This window comes from Lycorma delicatula, chromosome 5, assembly GCF_047948215.1.
Source record: "Lycorma delicatula isolate Av1 chromosome 5, ASM4794821v1, whole genome shotgun sequence".
Taxonomy (NCBI): domain Eukaryota; kingdom Metazoa; phylum Arthropoda; class Insecta; order Hemiptera; family Fulgoridae; genus Lycorma; species Lycorma delicatula.
The window spans coordinates 84960676-84978322 of record NC_134459.1 but is presented as its reverse complement, the minus strand read 5'-3'; the positions used below and the strand labels follow the sequence as shown (position 1 = coordinate 84978322).

The 17647-nt window shown below is 27.8% G+C and overlaps 1 protein-coding gene across 4 annotated transcripts in view; it reads left to right on the top strand.

Moving 5' to 3' along the window:
- The window catches only part of LOC142325156 (uncharacterized), a 506788-nt gene that overhangs the window by 403298 nt on the left and 85843 nt on the right, over positions 1-17647 (top strand). For all 4 annotated transcript variants that reach the window (XM_075366560.1, XM_075366557.1, XM_075366558.1 and 1 more), the window contains exons 8-9: positions 6304-6432; positions 11641-11709. In XM_075366560.1, coding sequence (XP_075222675.1) covers positions 6304-6432; positions 11641-11709 — 198 coding nt within the window. The remainder of the gene's footprint in view (positions 1-6303; positions 6433-11640; positions 11710-17647) is intronic.

The window sequence follows — 17647 nt, the reverse complement described above, 5'->3', positions numbered from 1 at the left end:
TTTTTAAAATATATTTCAAATTTAAATAAAAGCTTAGAATTAAATTTAATACTTTATATTTATACTACTTATATATATATATACCAAACTAAACTAGCAAAGTTTGTTAACCCTGAACTGAATAAATTAGTTCTCTAATGAACCGAATCATCTGAGTAAACATTACCAAGTGATTTATTCTTGTTGTACTCAGTGAAGCTTATCATTGCTTGTAGTAAAAAATTCATTTAACGCCTTAAATTGTCAAAAAGAATTATTTTAAATTTATACAGACAATACTATACATGTCGAACTATGTTTTTTATTTCCTCATACATATATATATTTGTGTGTGTGAGTGTGCGCGCGCGCGTGTATGTGTTTGTGTGTGTGTGTGTGATGTAAAAAATTAATTAAATTCTAATGTTTGACAGAACCCCCATAAGTATTTTAAGTTATGGTTGAATTCAAAGAAGGTTATAGCAAATTAAGCTCAAGATCGGGAAAAGGATAAATTATTCTGCTTCACCCTTATATCAAATTTGATCATGTTCTAAAAATAGTGTAAACTTTAACATTTTTCCTCATTATGTTTCAATTTTACTTATAAAGATAATGCAAATTTAAATCGATTTAAAATGAATTTAGATCTGCGACCTTTGGTTAATCACAAAATTATTCTAACTTTCTAAGAAAATACAACTTAATATTTCTACCGGCTAATCATTTTACAAGAATAGATGTAAAGGACGGTCAGTCTTCGTGATATATCTGAGTAGTTTACTTTCTTGCCCTGGCCCGAAAATTGTGTAATTTATTTACACAGTCTTCAATAAGTTATTACAAAATAGTGCATATACTCGTAATTGACAGATACCGTTACCTAAGTTTGTAGACAATTTGATACGAAACACAAATAATTTATGAAAACATCACAGCAATTTCGAAAAATAATAAGCGTCTTATGCCAGACATAACAGGGTAAGTTAATTTATATATTAATTATATATCAGCAGCCTTTAGTAATTCAGATTAGATTTAGTCCTACGAACAGCATCTGCACTCAGTTCACTATAGAGACTGGCTGAATAGTGAACACTATTAAACCCAGAGAAAGAAACTTTGGCAAATGTAACTTGTATCTTAAATGTTTGCATATATTACAACCATAAGAAACACCAAACAGAAAATATATAAACAAATTAAAAATGTCTATTTCTGTAGAAAATAATCTATAAAATCTGCTATCTTTCGCAGAAAAGAAAATTATTATACTTTAATAAATTGTTAAAACTTATAAACAATTTTTTTCTTTAATAATTAAATGGGCTACTAGTTTGCTATTTCATCAACCTATAATACAATAAGAAGGACAACCTATAACATAAGAAGGATGATACAGGATTTTTACTGACGATGTTCTATCCGTTTTTGCTCTAATAAGCCACAACATATATCAACAATTCATGTTGATTTATATTTTATGTCAACTAAACTAAAACAAATTAATTCAAACGAAGTACGTAAATAAGTGTGTACATAAGAAAAAAAAAGTCCTTTTCGAGATATGTATGCCAACACTAGCACTTCAATTTTATCAAATGGAGAAGTAACAAATAACAATATTTTGAAATCAGATTACAAAGTAATACACCGGAAACAACTGTAGCTCTGTACTGTCGTAAGTCTGCAGGATAACCACGATCGACTCGCTTAACTGCTGGATGAACGTACAGTAATCCTTTTATAGTGGCCATTAAGAAAGTTGTTCGTACATGTGCGGTGCGGTGAATCTACGAGACAGACAAGTCGTACATGTGCGCTGTGGCATGTAAGAACCCGTCGGCGTTGCGTGTACGTTCTTGGTAGTCAAATGATATTTTTATTGTTGCTATACACAAATAATCTCCTCAAATTAAGGAGAAAGAAAACGCATTATAAAATACTTTTGTATTAAAATATTTAAAAAATATTCGTGAACCGATGATCCACTGCATCAGTAATAATAAATACCTGTTGTATTAATAATTTTGCATTATAGTAATTATAATATAAAAATTTTTGTATGTTTGTATTATAATAGTTTCGATTGTTGTATTATAATAGTTGTTAATAGTTTGCGACCGCCAGAAGTACGCGTATCTCAAGTTTTCAGCTTTGTTAAAAATTGTGAATTTTTAACAAAGCTGAAAACATGTTAAAATCCTTTAAATTACAAACAAAAATAATTATTACGCCTAAATAGCATCATTTTTTTAATTAGCATTATTTTATTTTATTATTGTATATAAGTGAATTTGTTTCCCTCTATGACATTTAATGATACCTAAAATGTCCTTTAGAAAATTTAATGTAACTCGTACTAATTACAATACAAACATACTATTAGTTGTACATGTTGTATGTTTGTAATACAAACATACTTTTCTATCACAACACAGAGGACAGTGAATGTTAATGCACATTCAGAATTTTCAGAAGTTAAACAAGCGAATGATGATAGAAAGGAGTAAAATATGCATGAATTGAGTAAGTACAATGTACTGAATTTTTACCTCGGTTTATTAACCCAATTTCTATATTAAACTTTTACATTATGTAAATGTAAAATATTTTAATGTTTAGTTAATATTGAAATTCTACGCTACCATTCCGACAATCTCCGTGGCGGAATGATAGCATTTAGGTCTTTCGTCCTGAGATTGGAATCCCGGTCAGACATGGCATTTTTCATACGCTAAAAAATTCCATATTCCACTTACAAGCTTCAGAAGAGAGACGCTCGAAGTCTTAAGAGTCTGTAAGAGGACGAAATTTCAACGCAATACCAAGCGAAAAATTGCCGAGGAGGCTAGAGAATCGGCTACTAATTTGCGTGCCGATGAGGTGAGGTTTCAATGAAGGCTGAGGGGGGACATCTTTGCCCAGTGCCAAGTGCAGTGTTGTAAAAAAAAGGTATGAGGGCTTTAGAGGACTGCTGACAAACACCATTGGCTCTGAAGCAGTAGGAGTGGAGGACTACCGGAAAAGTAAATGGTGGGAGCCTCTATGAATCATTAAAGATGTGTAAACTTCAGAGCTTCTGTGCAATTCATCCACCAAAAAATAAATAAGTAATATTATTTCGTTTCGGAAGGTACTTTTACTATATATATTCATTCATATTCGTTTTGGTCTTCTTTGAACCACGGGGTACTCAGTTAACAATTTTTTCTTCTTTACTTCCCAGAACTTTTTCATATATTCGCTATGATTCCGCTTCTGTTTTCTTCTTTATTGTCCTTGGCTTGTGATCTTTGTCTTTGAAGTTCTTAAATCTCGATTATTTTCCTGAATTTATCTTCATCTTGTATGTCTTCTGTAATTTTTATTTCCTCCAGGTCCTTTCGCCTTTCTTTAACCAGTTGGTCGTTACTTTCATCTGTGTAAGGTGGTTGAAGATCCTTTTGTTCAGTCTTCCGTCGTCCATTCTTTTGAGATGTACGTAGAATTTTGCGCTTCACTGCCGCATGGTGTCTGTGAAGGTCGCTATGTATTTGTAGAGGCTCTCGTTTGTCCGTATTTTCCATGTGCCGTCTTCTGTTTTCCTTAGTCCTAATATTTTCCCGAGTATTCGCCTTTCTCTTTTTTCAATTTCTTGTATTTCTTCTTTCTTGCTGAGTGTTAGTCATTCCAATGCGTATAGTCCTTCCGGTTTGATGACCGTGTTGTAATGTCTGATTTTGGCTTTGTAGGATATGCTACGATTGTTGCATCTGTTTTTGCGTAAATTCATATGCTTGTTCCATGTTTAACATGTTCTATGTTTGTTATTTTACCCAGTCCGTTAAGTTATATCCATTCTCCTCCAACTACTTAAGTTGTCTATTTTTTTTATGTTGCCGTATTTTGTCTTCATGTACTTTTCCTTTTGGTGATTAGTTTCCATCTTTTCGTAAGATATTTGTTGGCCGGTTTTTTTAGCGATTTCTTGCAGTATCTCAATCATTCTTTGCGCCCCCCTTTTTATTGTTCTGCTCGAGTGAGGCGATATCATCTGCCCAACACTAAATACTCTATTACCAGGTGTCTTCCCTTTTTCTTAATTGTATCCTTTTCATGTCTTCTTTTCCAGTTCTTGTTTCCATATTTTTATTGTTTTTTTTTTTTCAGAATTAGGTTGAGTAAAATGGGTGGGGTAGTCTTGTCTCACTTCTGTTTTTATTTCAAACGGTTCCGATATTTCTCCGAGGAATGTAACTTTGAAGGTGGTGTTAGTGTTTATTTGATTACAGTTCTTACTTTCATGCCGAATTTTTTAGTATTTTAAAGAGCGATTGTCTGTCAATGTTACGACATTAAAAAAAGGATACGTGCTTTTTTAAAATCCACGAACGTGATTATAGTTTTGGTGTTTCTTTATTCTCGGAGTCTCAAGATGTTTTTGAGGTTAAAGATTTGTTCCGTGCAGGATCTATCTTTCTGAATCCTTCTTGATATTCTCTTACTAGATGCTCTGCTTGTTGGTCGACTCTGTATAATAGGGCTTTGGATAGGATTTTGTAGATTACAGGAGACGTGATATTCCTGTGTAGTTGTTGGTGTCTGTTCGATTTTCTTTCTTGTACAGTGGGTGGATGAACGCACATTTCCAGTCATTTGGTATCTTTTCGGTCTTCCATATCTCCTCGCAGATCTGATGTATTTTCTTCAGACGGTTTTTTCTCCATACTTTAGGATTTCTGCCATGATACGGTCTTCTCCTTTTATATAAATATATATATATATATATACATAAATTAAATAATAATTAAACTCTATTGTTTGGTTAGCCAAATATAAAAAAACTAAATAAGTTAGAAAATTATCCAAAATAATAGAAAATTTTCTAAAACATAGTATTAATAATAGACAATTTTATTATAAAACAACACTTGGTGTTGTTTTTTTTTTTTTGTCATTTGTGGTTTGATTTGATAAAATCCTACATCTTGAACGAAACGTCCAGGTTTTCTGTTTTTGTTGTTTTGTTGTTGACCTAATGAATTGCATTAGAAAATTTTCTATTTTTTTGGATAATTTTCTAACTTATTTAGTTTTTTATATATATACAGTTTATATATATATATATAGAGTCTTCTATAAATTTTATAATTTTTTTTTAGTTGTTAACGCTTAAATACGAATATTTTAAAATCCTATTCTCATGCGGCTGTAATTTTAGTAAATTTTTAATGGTTTAAAATTTTCTAATTTTCTAAATTCATTCATAATATTTTATTTAAAAATAAATTTAGCTTATTCTTTTATTATTTAATTAATAATTTGTACTTGTTGGGTACTGTTTATCACAAATAAAAAAAATTCACCTTTCCATATCTTTAAAGATTGTTTTCCCCGTTGTGAAACTTAATTTTTATAGAAATAATAGTTTAATTGAATTCCGTCAATTATATAATTAGTATTATTTAGTATAATATCGTTGGATTTTATATGTCGCCTAACTATTACTTGTCATATTTGGATAAATTAGATTTATTCAGTTTAAAAGGAAATTATATTAATTTATGCATTTATTAAACTGTATGTATATTAAAGTGATATTTTTTTAATATAATTTATTATAATTTACAGTTATAAATTTTATAGCCGGTTATACTTTATTTATTTACTTCTATTCTCATGTAAACAAACAGCGTATTGAAAATCACTCACTCCCAATAACACACGATAGGCAAATACGCACGTTTTTATAGCCGTTGTTATAGCATGAGTTTATCGGCACTAGCTCTAATCCCGGAATGCAAATGTACTGCACACATTGCGTAGCTCTTACTCATTCGCTGCTGCTGAAAAGCCAATTAAACAACTTACATGATGTCGCCCTGTTCACATCAGGACAAACCAGGAAATAAGGTATAATTTTTTTTCTTTTCATACAATACTTTTCTGTCTATATAATATAATCTTTATCTTTTTTATATAGGTTTTATTGTACACACGTTCCTCCACACCGAATTTACTTAATTTTATTTGCTTTTTTCTAGATTGTCCCATAAATTTCTTCCCTTTTCTATTCCATTTTAAGAATTTTTCATTTCAAATTTCTTCAACCCATCTAATTTTCACCAATCTGTTACATTTCAAGTGACTCTTTTATAAAGTAGATAATGTTTTATTTAAAAATTAACGGGTATTTAATTTTTAAATAAAAATTATTTAATATTTCTTTTAAAATTAAAATACATTTTATTATATTCCTTTTTAAAAGGGACTAAATAAATTTTTGCAAAAAAAAGTTGCATTTACAATTTGATTTTCATGTGATAATTTTTATTTTTACAGAATTTTACAAATCAAGAAACAGATGCACCAGATAAAAAACCAATAGAAGAAAATAATAATAATATTAAGACAAAAGACAATGGAACAAATAAACCAAGAGAGGAGAATAATGATACCCTGATAAATAATGTAAGTAAAAGAAGAAAAAAATACTTCCTTATTATTTGTCATAATTACTCTTCTACTTATTTCTGTTACTAACAACCTAAGTGCACGTTTTTATTTCATATAAAACTACAGCAATATTTATGTTACAATAGCTTAGCGATAAACTTACTTCTTTTGCTACATTTAAAGGATCGTTACGTATTAAAAGCCCATTTATTAGTATCAGTAGCATAGCATATAACCATTATAAATAAGTAGCGTAAACCAAACACGTGCATTTTATAAATGAAAATGATGTGAATTCTTAATGATGTAAAAATGTATATCGGTAACAAATAGTGATAATTTTTATTCTATTATCAATTAAGTTTTATTAAAATCTTTATATTACAAATAATTCAAATATTTAAGTATACATTAATTTCTAGGATTATGCTTGAAGTTATTTAAAAACTCCATAGTTATGAAAATATTTAAAAATCAATATACAAAACAATTTTTATATTTATTTTGCGCTTTTTGAGCTAATTTAAATAATATAAGTCTTTCAGTTTTTTATTATTTAAAAAAAGTTTTTTATAATCATAGTGAAATCAGACACAGATTTTTTGTGTGGCGATTGTTATATTTTTAAATTTATTCCTAATAATTAGGTAAAATTCTAAATAATTTTTTTAATATCAGGTGAATTACTTAGATAATCTAAAATTTAAATATTGTTGTAATTCAACAATAAATTCCGTCATTTGTTTGATGAGTGACCGTTGGCAATATATTTTATGAATATTCGTACCGTCTGGAGCATGCGTATTTATACCGTTAGAGAAACACACTTCTTTAAAATATTAATACAGTTTACTCTGTTCTTTATGCCATCTGTAGGGTCAAAACCTCTTGCCCACAGTTAAGTAAAGCTACTCATAGATATTTTTTTGTGAAATGTTTTACGAAATGATTAGTAAGTTTCAGTTATATTTTATCATTCTGTTTTTCAAATGTGACAAAAAAATAATAATTTTTGTCAGAGAGAGATTTCATTTTCCTGGCCTCAACTATTCAATATTCATATATGTTGTCCTATTAAATTCGTTTACCATCTTCGAAAAAAATATTTTTATCAGTCCCGTAGCTTTGCATACAACTTTCAACAGTCTTAGTCGAACAATTAGGTCATGTACAGCATAATAGGTTATATCAGCACTATGAAAGTCTTTTGTAAGATTAAAATTATTTATAGAAATATTTATTTTACTATATTCTTCAACGAGATGCACCGACTGTAGCGCTTTTTTCAGGGGATAATCTAGTGCTCATTTCCTTTATGTTAGCAAAAATGTGTAACTTTATTTGCAAATTGACTTCTTGATAAATTCAATATTATTTCCTTCAACTAATGTAAATATAAACGCACACCACATCTGTCACGCTGGTTGCATAACTTATATAAGTCTGGCGTTAGCAATTTATTTAATTTTCCTTGTATGCCCAATTACAGTAACGATTTTTATAATATCAACGATTAAAATACTGAATTTGTAGAAAAATGACAAGTCCTAGTTGAGATACGAACACCGGATTATTGATATCAGATTTCTTCCGTTAGTTTCATTAGTATTTTATAATTTTTAAGGACTCCCGTTATACATAGAATTTTTGGTGATACACGTTTTCCAAAGAATAAATTCAAAAATTTATATTTATTATGAGGATTTTTGGAAAATATATGTTGAATAAAGTATGAACTATAATGATTCTTATTAAAAAATAATAATTTACTAAGTTATTTGCATTTTTTCTCTTGATAATGAGAAAGTTTCATTTGTTGAAATTTGTTTTAACGTTAGCATTTAGATCAAATTTGTATCCTTTATTCGTACAATCTCAATTTTTTTTATTTAGTAAAGTTATTATCATACAGATAAATATATAAAACCAGCAAGAAAAATATCTGAAATAAATTTCTGTTAGATCAGAAATTTATTATCATCTTAAGGAAATTAAAGAAATACCATCATCGAATTTCAATTGATTGTATCCAGAAACTGGAATCTACTGACCAATAATTTTTATTATTGTTATTATTATTTTAAGTACAAGATTTGTTAATTTACCTTATGTAACATAATTAATTTATTGCTGCTTTGTGTGTAAATTTTTTGGCAAAAGGTTTATGAAAATAAATTTGTTGGTTTTATTATCTTCTACCTCTTTCGGTTAGACCTTTTTAAATCTGGTTGCATTTCCTTTCTTCTTTTCATCTTCTTTCCGTTATTTCCAGTACTTGTTCATTCTTTCTGAAAACGTTTGTTTTGCTTTTCCATAATCACTATCTTTAATAATAAATATTTTTTTTTTAATGATAGTAATATTAAAAGTAAAATATTTACGTAGTTATTCTTCAATAGAATCAAAATATATGCACTCTTATTTTTAACATTTTTAAGCTTGAATATTATTGGTTTATAATCCAAGGACACAATTAAAATTTACTATTCTGAAAAACAGAAATGAATGACAGTTTCGAGTTTTCAGAATATTTCTTGTATATTTATGGAACGGCCGTATGTTCACATATGTATAGGAACGTATACTGTCTCCATACTTAGCAAAATATAAATTTATATAGATGACTAAATACTTTGCCATTCTCTTTTGATATTTGCATTTGAAAATAAAACAGCAACAAAGCTTTACTTTCCGACTGTATTATTAACCAAAATATTACAGTATTACCTTTTTATTTATAATTAATTGTTAAATAAAACCTCTTCATATATATATAAAATCTCTCTAACTAATATTTCTGATATGGAAGCCGCGATTTTTTTTTCAATAATGTTTTTGAAATTACTTACGGATTCTTGCTTATAACATGTACAAAGACTTATAACACTACAACCAACCTTTTTAAACAGAAGAAAACGCATTTTTCAAACAGTTTATTTGTAAAAAATCTCAGCAAATATAATAAATATTTTATTTATACAAAAATAAATAATCATTGTGTGTATCACACACAAATAAATGAATGTTTTATTCAGATTCATATACATTTAAACATCATATAGATAATTTTAAGTGCGGTTGGGTATGCTACTTAAGGGATATTTAAAAAGATCCAGAATTGCAGCATTTTTTTGTAATGATTAATTAAAACCATGGATAAATGAATCACAATACATAGAAATGTAAAATTAATAAATAAAATTTTAAAAATGTGATGTGGAAACCACATGAATTCCTTGTACGCCTATTAAATGACATATACACATTTTCTTTAAATGAAAAGTACATAAAATTTTATTTCATTAGTAACTGATATTTTTTTCATTTTGTTTTTTTTTTTTATTGAATTATTATTTATCGTAAAACATTTTACAATCAGAGGTTACTTATTATTAATAAATCAATATATTTAAATTAAAAGAAAAATTTAAAAAAAAAAGGTGATGAAGTCTGACTCAAACTAATGTGCCTTTCCCTTATAAGATCCAAATATTTCATTAATTAAATATTTATTTGGCTACAACTTTGGAATCAATGAACATAATAAAAGGCCCAAAATCCGATTTTTTTTAATTTTGAGCTTTTTTGGACACCTTTGATCCAGTCGATTGCAATTAAAACGAAAGGAGCACAACTAGATGTTACAACAGTCTAAATCCAAAATTTCAACATCCTACGGCTAATCGTTTTTGAGTTGTTAGTTGAAAAATATTTGAATAAATATTCTTTGTACATATTAGATTCAGACGCATAAAATTCAGGTTTATTTTATTAATATCATTTAAACATTTAAAAAAGTAGAATTTTTTTTATGAAATGAAACATTTCATTTATTGTAAGTAATTAATCGGAAGATCCTTTAAACCAGCAAAGTAAAAGCCTTGTTGCTGTTTTATTTTCAAATACAAATATCAACAGAGAATGGCAAAGTATTTATTCATCTGTATTTTGCTAAGTATGGAGATAGTATACATTCTTATACATTTATGAACATGCGTACTTTCCATAAAATATACAAGAAATATTCTGGAAAACTCGAAACTGTCATTCATTTCTGTTTTTCAGAAAAGTAAATTTCAATTGTGTCCTTGGATTATAAACCAATAATATTTTAGCTTAAAAATTTAAAAATAAGAGTGTATATTATATTTTGATTATATTGAAGAATAACTACGTAATGTATTAAAAAATCAAAAAAATTACAAGATTCTTTCTTATAAGTCAATGTATTTCTCTTGTTTATTATGACGCGAAAATACGTATATTGCTTTGTTTGAAAGATGTGAATATTGTTATGTTTAAGTAATAAATAATAATATATTTTAAGTTATAAACGGATGGAAACGTGGGAACTTTTATTTTGATAACCATCTGTCAACAGATTCATATTTAAAACTTGGAATAAGACATTTCATTCAGGTTAGGCTGGTTCGACTACTTTTTACATTAGTCTGTTATTATTAGGAAGAGAACAAAAAAAATTATAACAATTTTTTATAACTACTACTAATTTTGTTTAAGCTGAAATTATATCAGTATACTCATATATTAGATTATACTGCATTTTACTGATATTTTTCAATTTTTAACTATTATATAAATTTATATGAACGTTAATAGCTCCATACACACAGCTACTCCTCGCTTTCCATCCTAAAACGTCATCAGTTGTTGGACTGTGACATTATTATAAGCCCTCATGTTATTATTAAGGAAGCGGTTAGCTGAGACATATTTTTTTTGTCAGGATGTTTGAATCGTGTAAATTATCAAATACACTATTGTGTGTGACCAGTTCTAGAGTTGTTTATTAAGTAAATATACAGGAAGTGTTACGGTGAGTACCATTTTATACAATAATAAAACATGTATCGCATTTCATAGTCATTTGAGTAAGCTATAATTAATACATTATCACCGCCATGAGCTCATTATAGCAACATGAAAATTCTATTTACGTTTAGCAGTAAAATATACTGTAAGTATATAATTTTTTTTTTTAATAGTTTTTTGTAACCGAAAAATAATTCTTATTTTGGTGTAAATAAAATGCATAAGATGTATACATAATTAAATACATAAACGTATTTGTAAGATTTTATTACTAATAAAATTTTCTTCTTTATTATGATGATTTCAATAACATTATTTGAAAAATATCTGCATACATTTTTTCGTGGGAAAATGACAAATAAAATATAATATTATATATTCATTTTTCAGGAAGAGACAGAGAATTTGACAGAATCACCTGTTCAAGAAACAGATATTGCTATAAATAGCTGGACAAAGGTAATAAAAGTATTATTTTTACTTATAATTTAGATTTACGACCAGATTTAATTTTTTATATCTCGTTTACCATACATATTCAAACCTTACGAAGATGTAAACATTAATTTCTGTGATATTAAAAGAAATTTTATTCTTCTCTCATTCATTCCTATTGAATTATCTTTGATCCTAGATGTTTGCAAATCACTCGTCTTTCTTTAATGAAATATTAGGGCTAAAATCTAATTACCATTGAGGTACTAATAGGTATTTAAATAAAACAACCACTTTTGTTTGTTTCTTTCAACTATCTATATATAATATAATTTCACGAACTATAAAATTTCCTGGTTAGAATAAAGTTTCAGAATTCAAAGTGTTTCATAAATCCAGGAAAGCTGTCTTTATTCTTCTTCAGTAGCGGCTCGCGTATAAGCACTGTGGAACTGCAGCATCCCCTATTTCCACTTGATATTATCGATAAAATTTAATAGAGTCCTTTTTTCTTTAAATCTTTCTTTATACTTGTATAATATATAATATAATTCTTAAGATTGATGCCAGTAGGCATACCCCAGTTTATGAAAAAGATACAAAAGTCTTTGTATGGAACTGTGCGCTTCATAGATCATGTGGCGTAGTGTTTGGCTGTTGTGCGCGAGACTGCGAGTGAGAGATAGCACTGTCGCTACCACAGTTTCCACCCTGGCGTGCTGGTGGAAGGTAGTTTTACTCCCCGAAGGTTTTTTTTTACTCCGCATGTGTATGGAACGTTCCTTGTTCGTTGGAAGGAATATGAAAGTGGTTTAGTTGTTTTTTCAGTAGCGATCAGAAGATGGCGGAAAGTAAGGGCTCTTTGATTCCCAAATTTGTCCAAAAACACGCAGGAAGGGCGAAAGAGAAAGTGATTAGTAAAAACTAATTATGTATTTGTTCCTGTGTACATAGAAATTTAACTTAAGCCATTGGATTATAGTGTTTTAAGCGGACATTTTATAAGTTATTATCTAATAATACTAAAAAATATTACCTGTATTGACAATTTATTATTTATTTGGTTAAACTGAATACGATTTTTAAGCACAGTGTGCTTAAAAACCATGAACCATATTCTTGAATGCGATAAAGTGTAGAAGTATATTATTACCTTGCTTCCAGCTATTCTATTTAATTCATTTTTTCGTTACTTTCATTTTACAGAAAACCACGGCCTTCAAAAGGCCCAGAAAAAAATTTGTGGAGCAGCATCCCCACTAATTTTAGGTACGAGCCACCACTGTCCTGCTTACTCTACACGAAAAATAAAATCTATCACCTGTAAATTCTGCTTTAACTATTTATAAAATTAACTATTTTAAGCAGGACAAATCATTTAAACATTCATAAGTTAAATTCTAGTAAATTATGATGAAACAGCCCTTCTAAAAAAAATAAAAATACAATATTGTTTTGTTTGACGTTCCCCAAGTATTAGACAGTTTATATGCTATCATGATGTGATAAATTGCTTTCCTTCCCGTACATTATTTTTTTTAATGCTTTCACTATTTGGATATTAAACGATTTGAAGAAGCCGGTACTGTAAAGAATCGTCCTCGTACTGGTAGACCAAGAACTGTCACAACTGATGCAGAGTCACTAGATGTATTGAAAACCTTTGTTGAAGATCCTCATTCGGAAAGCCGAAATCACGTGTTCATCTTCCTATTTATAAAAACTAAGTTTGATTAAATATGGCGGATCCAAGAGGGCGGACAAAAATTAAAAACCCACCATAATTCAGATATTTTTTAACTATGTAGAACCCTATTCCTTTCTGCCTCCATATACCTCTCAGATATGCTGTATAAAGCTGTTTCCATACTTAAATATCACTCTTTATATAAATAACGTAATAATATTTAAGTAGCAATTAAATTAAAGGTTTTTAATTTAGTTAAAGATTTAAAGAACCGTAAGTGATATATTTTTACGGTAGCTGTTTTCATGATTTATAAAATACTTGATTTAAAAGTTTAACGGTTTCAAAATTTTAATGTAAGAAACTAAAATGCATGTATTTTATTTAATACATGTATTTTTGTTTCTGATAGTAACACGTAAGTATGTTAAAATTTTACCACCTCCTGTTACAGTTCACCTTAGTAAAAGATTATAATTAAATTAAAATTTTAAAGTAATCATATTCGTAGTTACTCTGGTATTGACAGCTATTAAAGATATTTAGAGATTATAAATGACAGACTTACTAGATGTCATAAAATATACCATAGATTCGATTCCCTGAATAGACTTGGCATGATTCCAATTACCTTTTCATTCATCGCGCAACCCTTATTAGGTTCCCTTATATTCAAACGCCTAAGGTCTTCTATGCGATAAATAAATAAATAAATATATATATATATACATATATATATATATATGCATGCATATTTTTTTTTTTTAATAAATGTTCTAGAAAAATTTACTTATGATGTCATGACTGATAATTTGAAATTTAAAATTGATTTATTACTAAACAGAAAAAATTGTCTTCAATTATTTATTCATATATTCCAAAAAGAAACCAAAGTTCGTATTGAATCAATTAAAAAACAAATATAATACATTATATATCTTATGATTTGTATTATATTAGTAATATAAATACGAAATTGCGTTATAATTTATAATATATTTATTTATTTTTATTTTTTAAATTGCACAACTGATTAGCTTCAAACTGGTTTGATGGCTGGCAATTTTAGACTGTTTATTTCTTCTTTATTAACTGACCCTTACACATAGGTACAAGGTTGCCATACCACTTTCAGTTTTGTTACTCATTTCTAGGTCAAAAGAAAGTAGAAATAAACTCTTATTGTAGAACAGTGATCTACTATAAACACTGCACAAATTATAGGTTATACTGTTTAAAAAAATATAAAAAATCAGATAAATTAATAATATAATTTATTGGTTTTTTTGTATATGGTTTGTTTTTATTATTAATAAAAAAAAAGATTTATAACGATTTTATGTTTATAAATTCTATATATAAGTTTAAAACATCGCCGAAATTTTTTTTAAAAATATTTTCTTATGAACAAAAACGTAGATTTTAAGTAATCAATTTTATTACTTCCTGTAGAACTTCATTAATTTACTGTGGAAGATTATTATCAGATATTAAAATACCAGTTTTTATTAATCTATAGATGTAATATCCTATTAAAAGATGTAAATATCAAAAATTTAATTTGTCCGTCGGGTTTCAATTACATACTTTCGTAAGGGTATATTGTTTCTGTTTATGAGGGTTTTATAAGGATACTGTTTTCGGAAGTCGGAAAAACCAAGTAATGAACAGTGATTTGGTTCAAATCATGTTGTGCAATTTCGAAATAACGTAATTCACGAAAAATGTAACAAACTTTCAGGACATGGTCCACTCGTGAAAATAAAGAAGAAGCTTTATAAAACACTTAGGTTTGGAAACGCTTCGTTAGCGAGTGTCGGCTGGTGAAAGATTTGCCTTTTATTTCTGCGCCTTTTATAAAATTAAGCCATCCTGTAATCCTTGGGACTCAAATTAGGGGGTTTTATATGAAATCTGTTCTGAAAAATTGGAAAAAATACATCTGAGAACGGTATTTTTAGTAGTTTTGAGAAATTTGGAGTAAAAGAAAAAAGATAGGAGTCGAAAAACACACTAGTTGCGTAAAATAATTTTTTTAATGGGTAATAAATAAAATTTGTAGAGAATTTTATTCGAAGTAAAATGATACGAATAAAGTCCAGAGAAACTATACATATATTTAAGAACTAAGTTTATAAAAACAAAACATATATGTTCCAGATTTTAACTAGGTATTAAACGAAACAAAATGCTCAGTGCAACGAAACAAAAAGATTAAATATTTTAGAAAAATAAAAAATCAAATAAAACAATTTATTAGACAGTCATCTTTATTAATCTTACTCAGAATCGAATTCTCTACAAATTTTATTTAAAAAGTTGGTATGTTTATTAATAATTTAACGAAGTTATTTTACGCCAAACACAAAATAGTGTGTTTTCGACCCCAATCTTTTGTCTTTTGCTCCAGATTTCTCAAGACTACTAAAAATACAGTTTTGTGACCTATTCTTTCAATTTTTCAAATCAGATTTCATACAAAACCACTGAATTTACCCCTTAATTAGGGTCCTAAGAATAACAATCTGACTTAATTTTACCAAAAATCAGAGTGAATTCTTTCACCAGCCGACACTCGCTAACGAAGCGTTCCCGAACCTATGTTTATTTGAACTTTCTTCTTTATTTTCACCAATAGAACACATCCTGAAATTTTTTTACATTCTTCGTGAATCACTCTGTATAAGGAAATCACTGCTATTAATCTATACTAATAATAATTCATTTTATTGTAATTAGTGTACAAAGTATGTATAAAAAAATATTAATAGGAGAAGAAATGCTTAATGGCATCCTTTTTATCCAGTAGTAGGTAACGTAGCACACCTTGTTAACACTGAAATAGTGAAACCGTGATAGTTTGAAGAGGTTTTGTGTTCGTATATTCTCGAAGTTTGTACAATTCGCTTAAGTTGGCCTTGACTTGGTATGAATTTAGGCATATAAAATAGCGTACATTCTATTCGAAGTAGTATGTTCTATGTATTTAACAAAGTATATTCGTACAACATACTTTTTGTTCTTTCAAAAGTATTTTCATCTTATTTTGATGAATTTTTTCTCAGTTTTACTTTTAGATTATTTTCATTTTATATTTTGAAAAATATTTGACTGAATATTCAAACGTAAATTGTTCTAATAAAAAAAAAGAAGTTTTCTGATATCTTGACCGTTGAAGTTCAGTTAACGGCAGTGTCTTAGCACTGAATTCGGTCAGCCTGAAATAAATCGTTGTGAGGACGTTATACGTAGGTATGTATAAATAATTGTAATTAAGAATAGGCCTATAAATTGTTGAAAGGCATTATGAAAATTAAAATGAAAATTATTCTAGTCGTTATCATAAAAATAAAGCCTACTGGTTTATGTGACCGGTCAACCGGAAAAATGGTAATTAAATTACATTCTCGTTAACAAATAAAAAATCCGGTTCAATTCCAATCAATAATATCGCAGATTTTACAATAAATTCTAATTAAAAATAAATTTGATGAAATTATCGTTTCTGATGAAGATTTGTCTGAAAGTGCAGGTAGTTAATAAAAAGATTTCCACATTTTTTTATTATTTAAAATATTAAATTCTATAGTCATTATGCTTAATATATATCATCAATTTGCTCGGTTTGATATTTATCTACCACAATACTACGGTATGCTAAAGATTATCTGATAAATCATTACTTCCATTACTCTAGTAATAATTTAAACAAAAAAGTTTAACGTTCAATTGAATATCAGTAAAAATAAAAGTATAACATTTTTTTAAAAAATTCTAGGTAAATGTTGACGTAATTTTTCCATATTATATAAGATGAAGATCAGTATTAAATTGCAGTTTGTGGTTTTTTTCGTGGTTTTCTTTAAAAATAGTACCAATAATTATAAGTTTTTATTTACATTATTATGTATTAAAATGTTGCCTTTCATTACTAAAATGCATCGACAGTTTTATAACAAACTTTATGTAAAACGTAATAATATTTTATAGAATAATTATATTTATATCTTCAATTATTATCAGAAACGATATTTTAACTATTATTAATTAACGTAAAACCCCTTTTTTTAGTGAAAGTTATATTAATTAAGCAACTTACCACTAGGGAGTGTGGTTAGCATTATCGCTCGTTAGCTAAGTCATATTTTCTCAGTTTTTGCAAATTCAAGTTAAAGTCAAGATAAAATATATTACTTGCCTTCATAAAAACGATGTGCTTCTCAAACTTATCCAAATTTATTTTTATTCGTTTGTTTATTTATTTATTTTTACCAT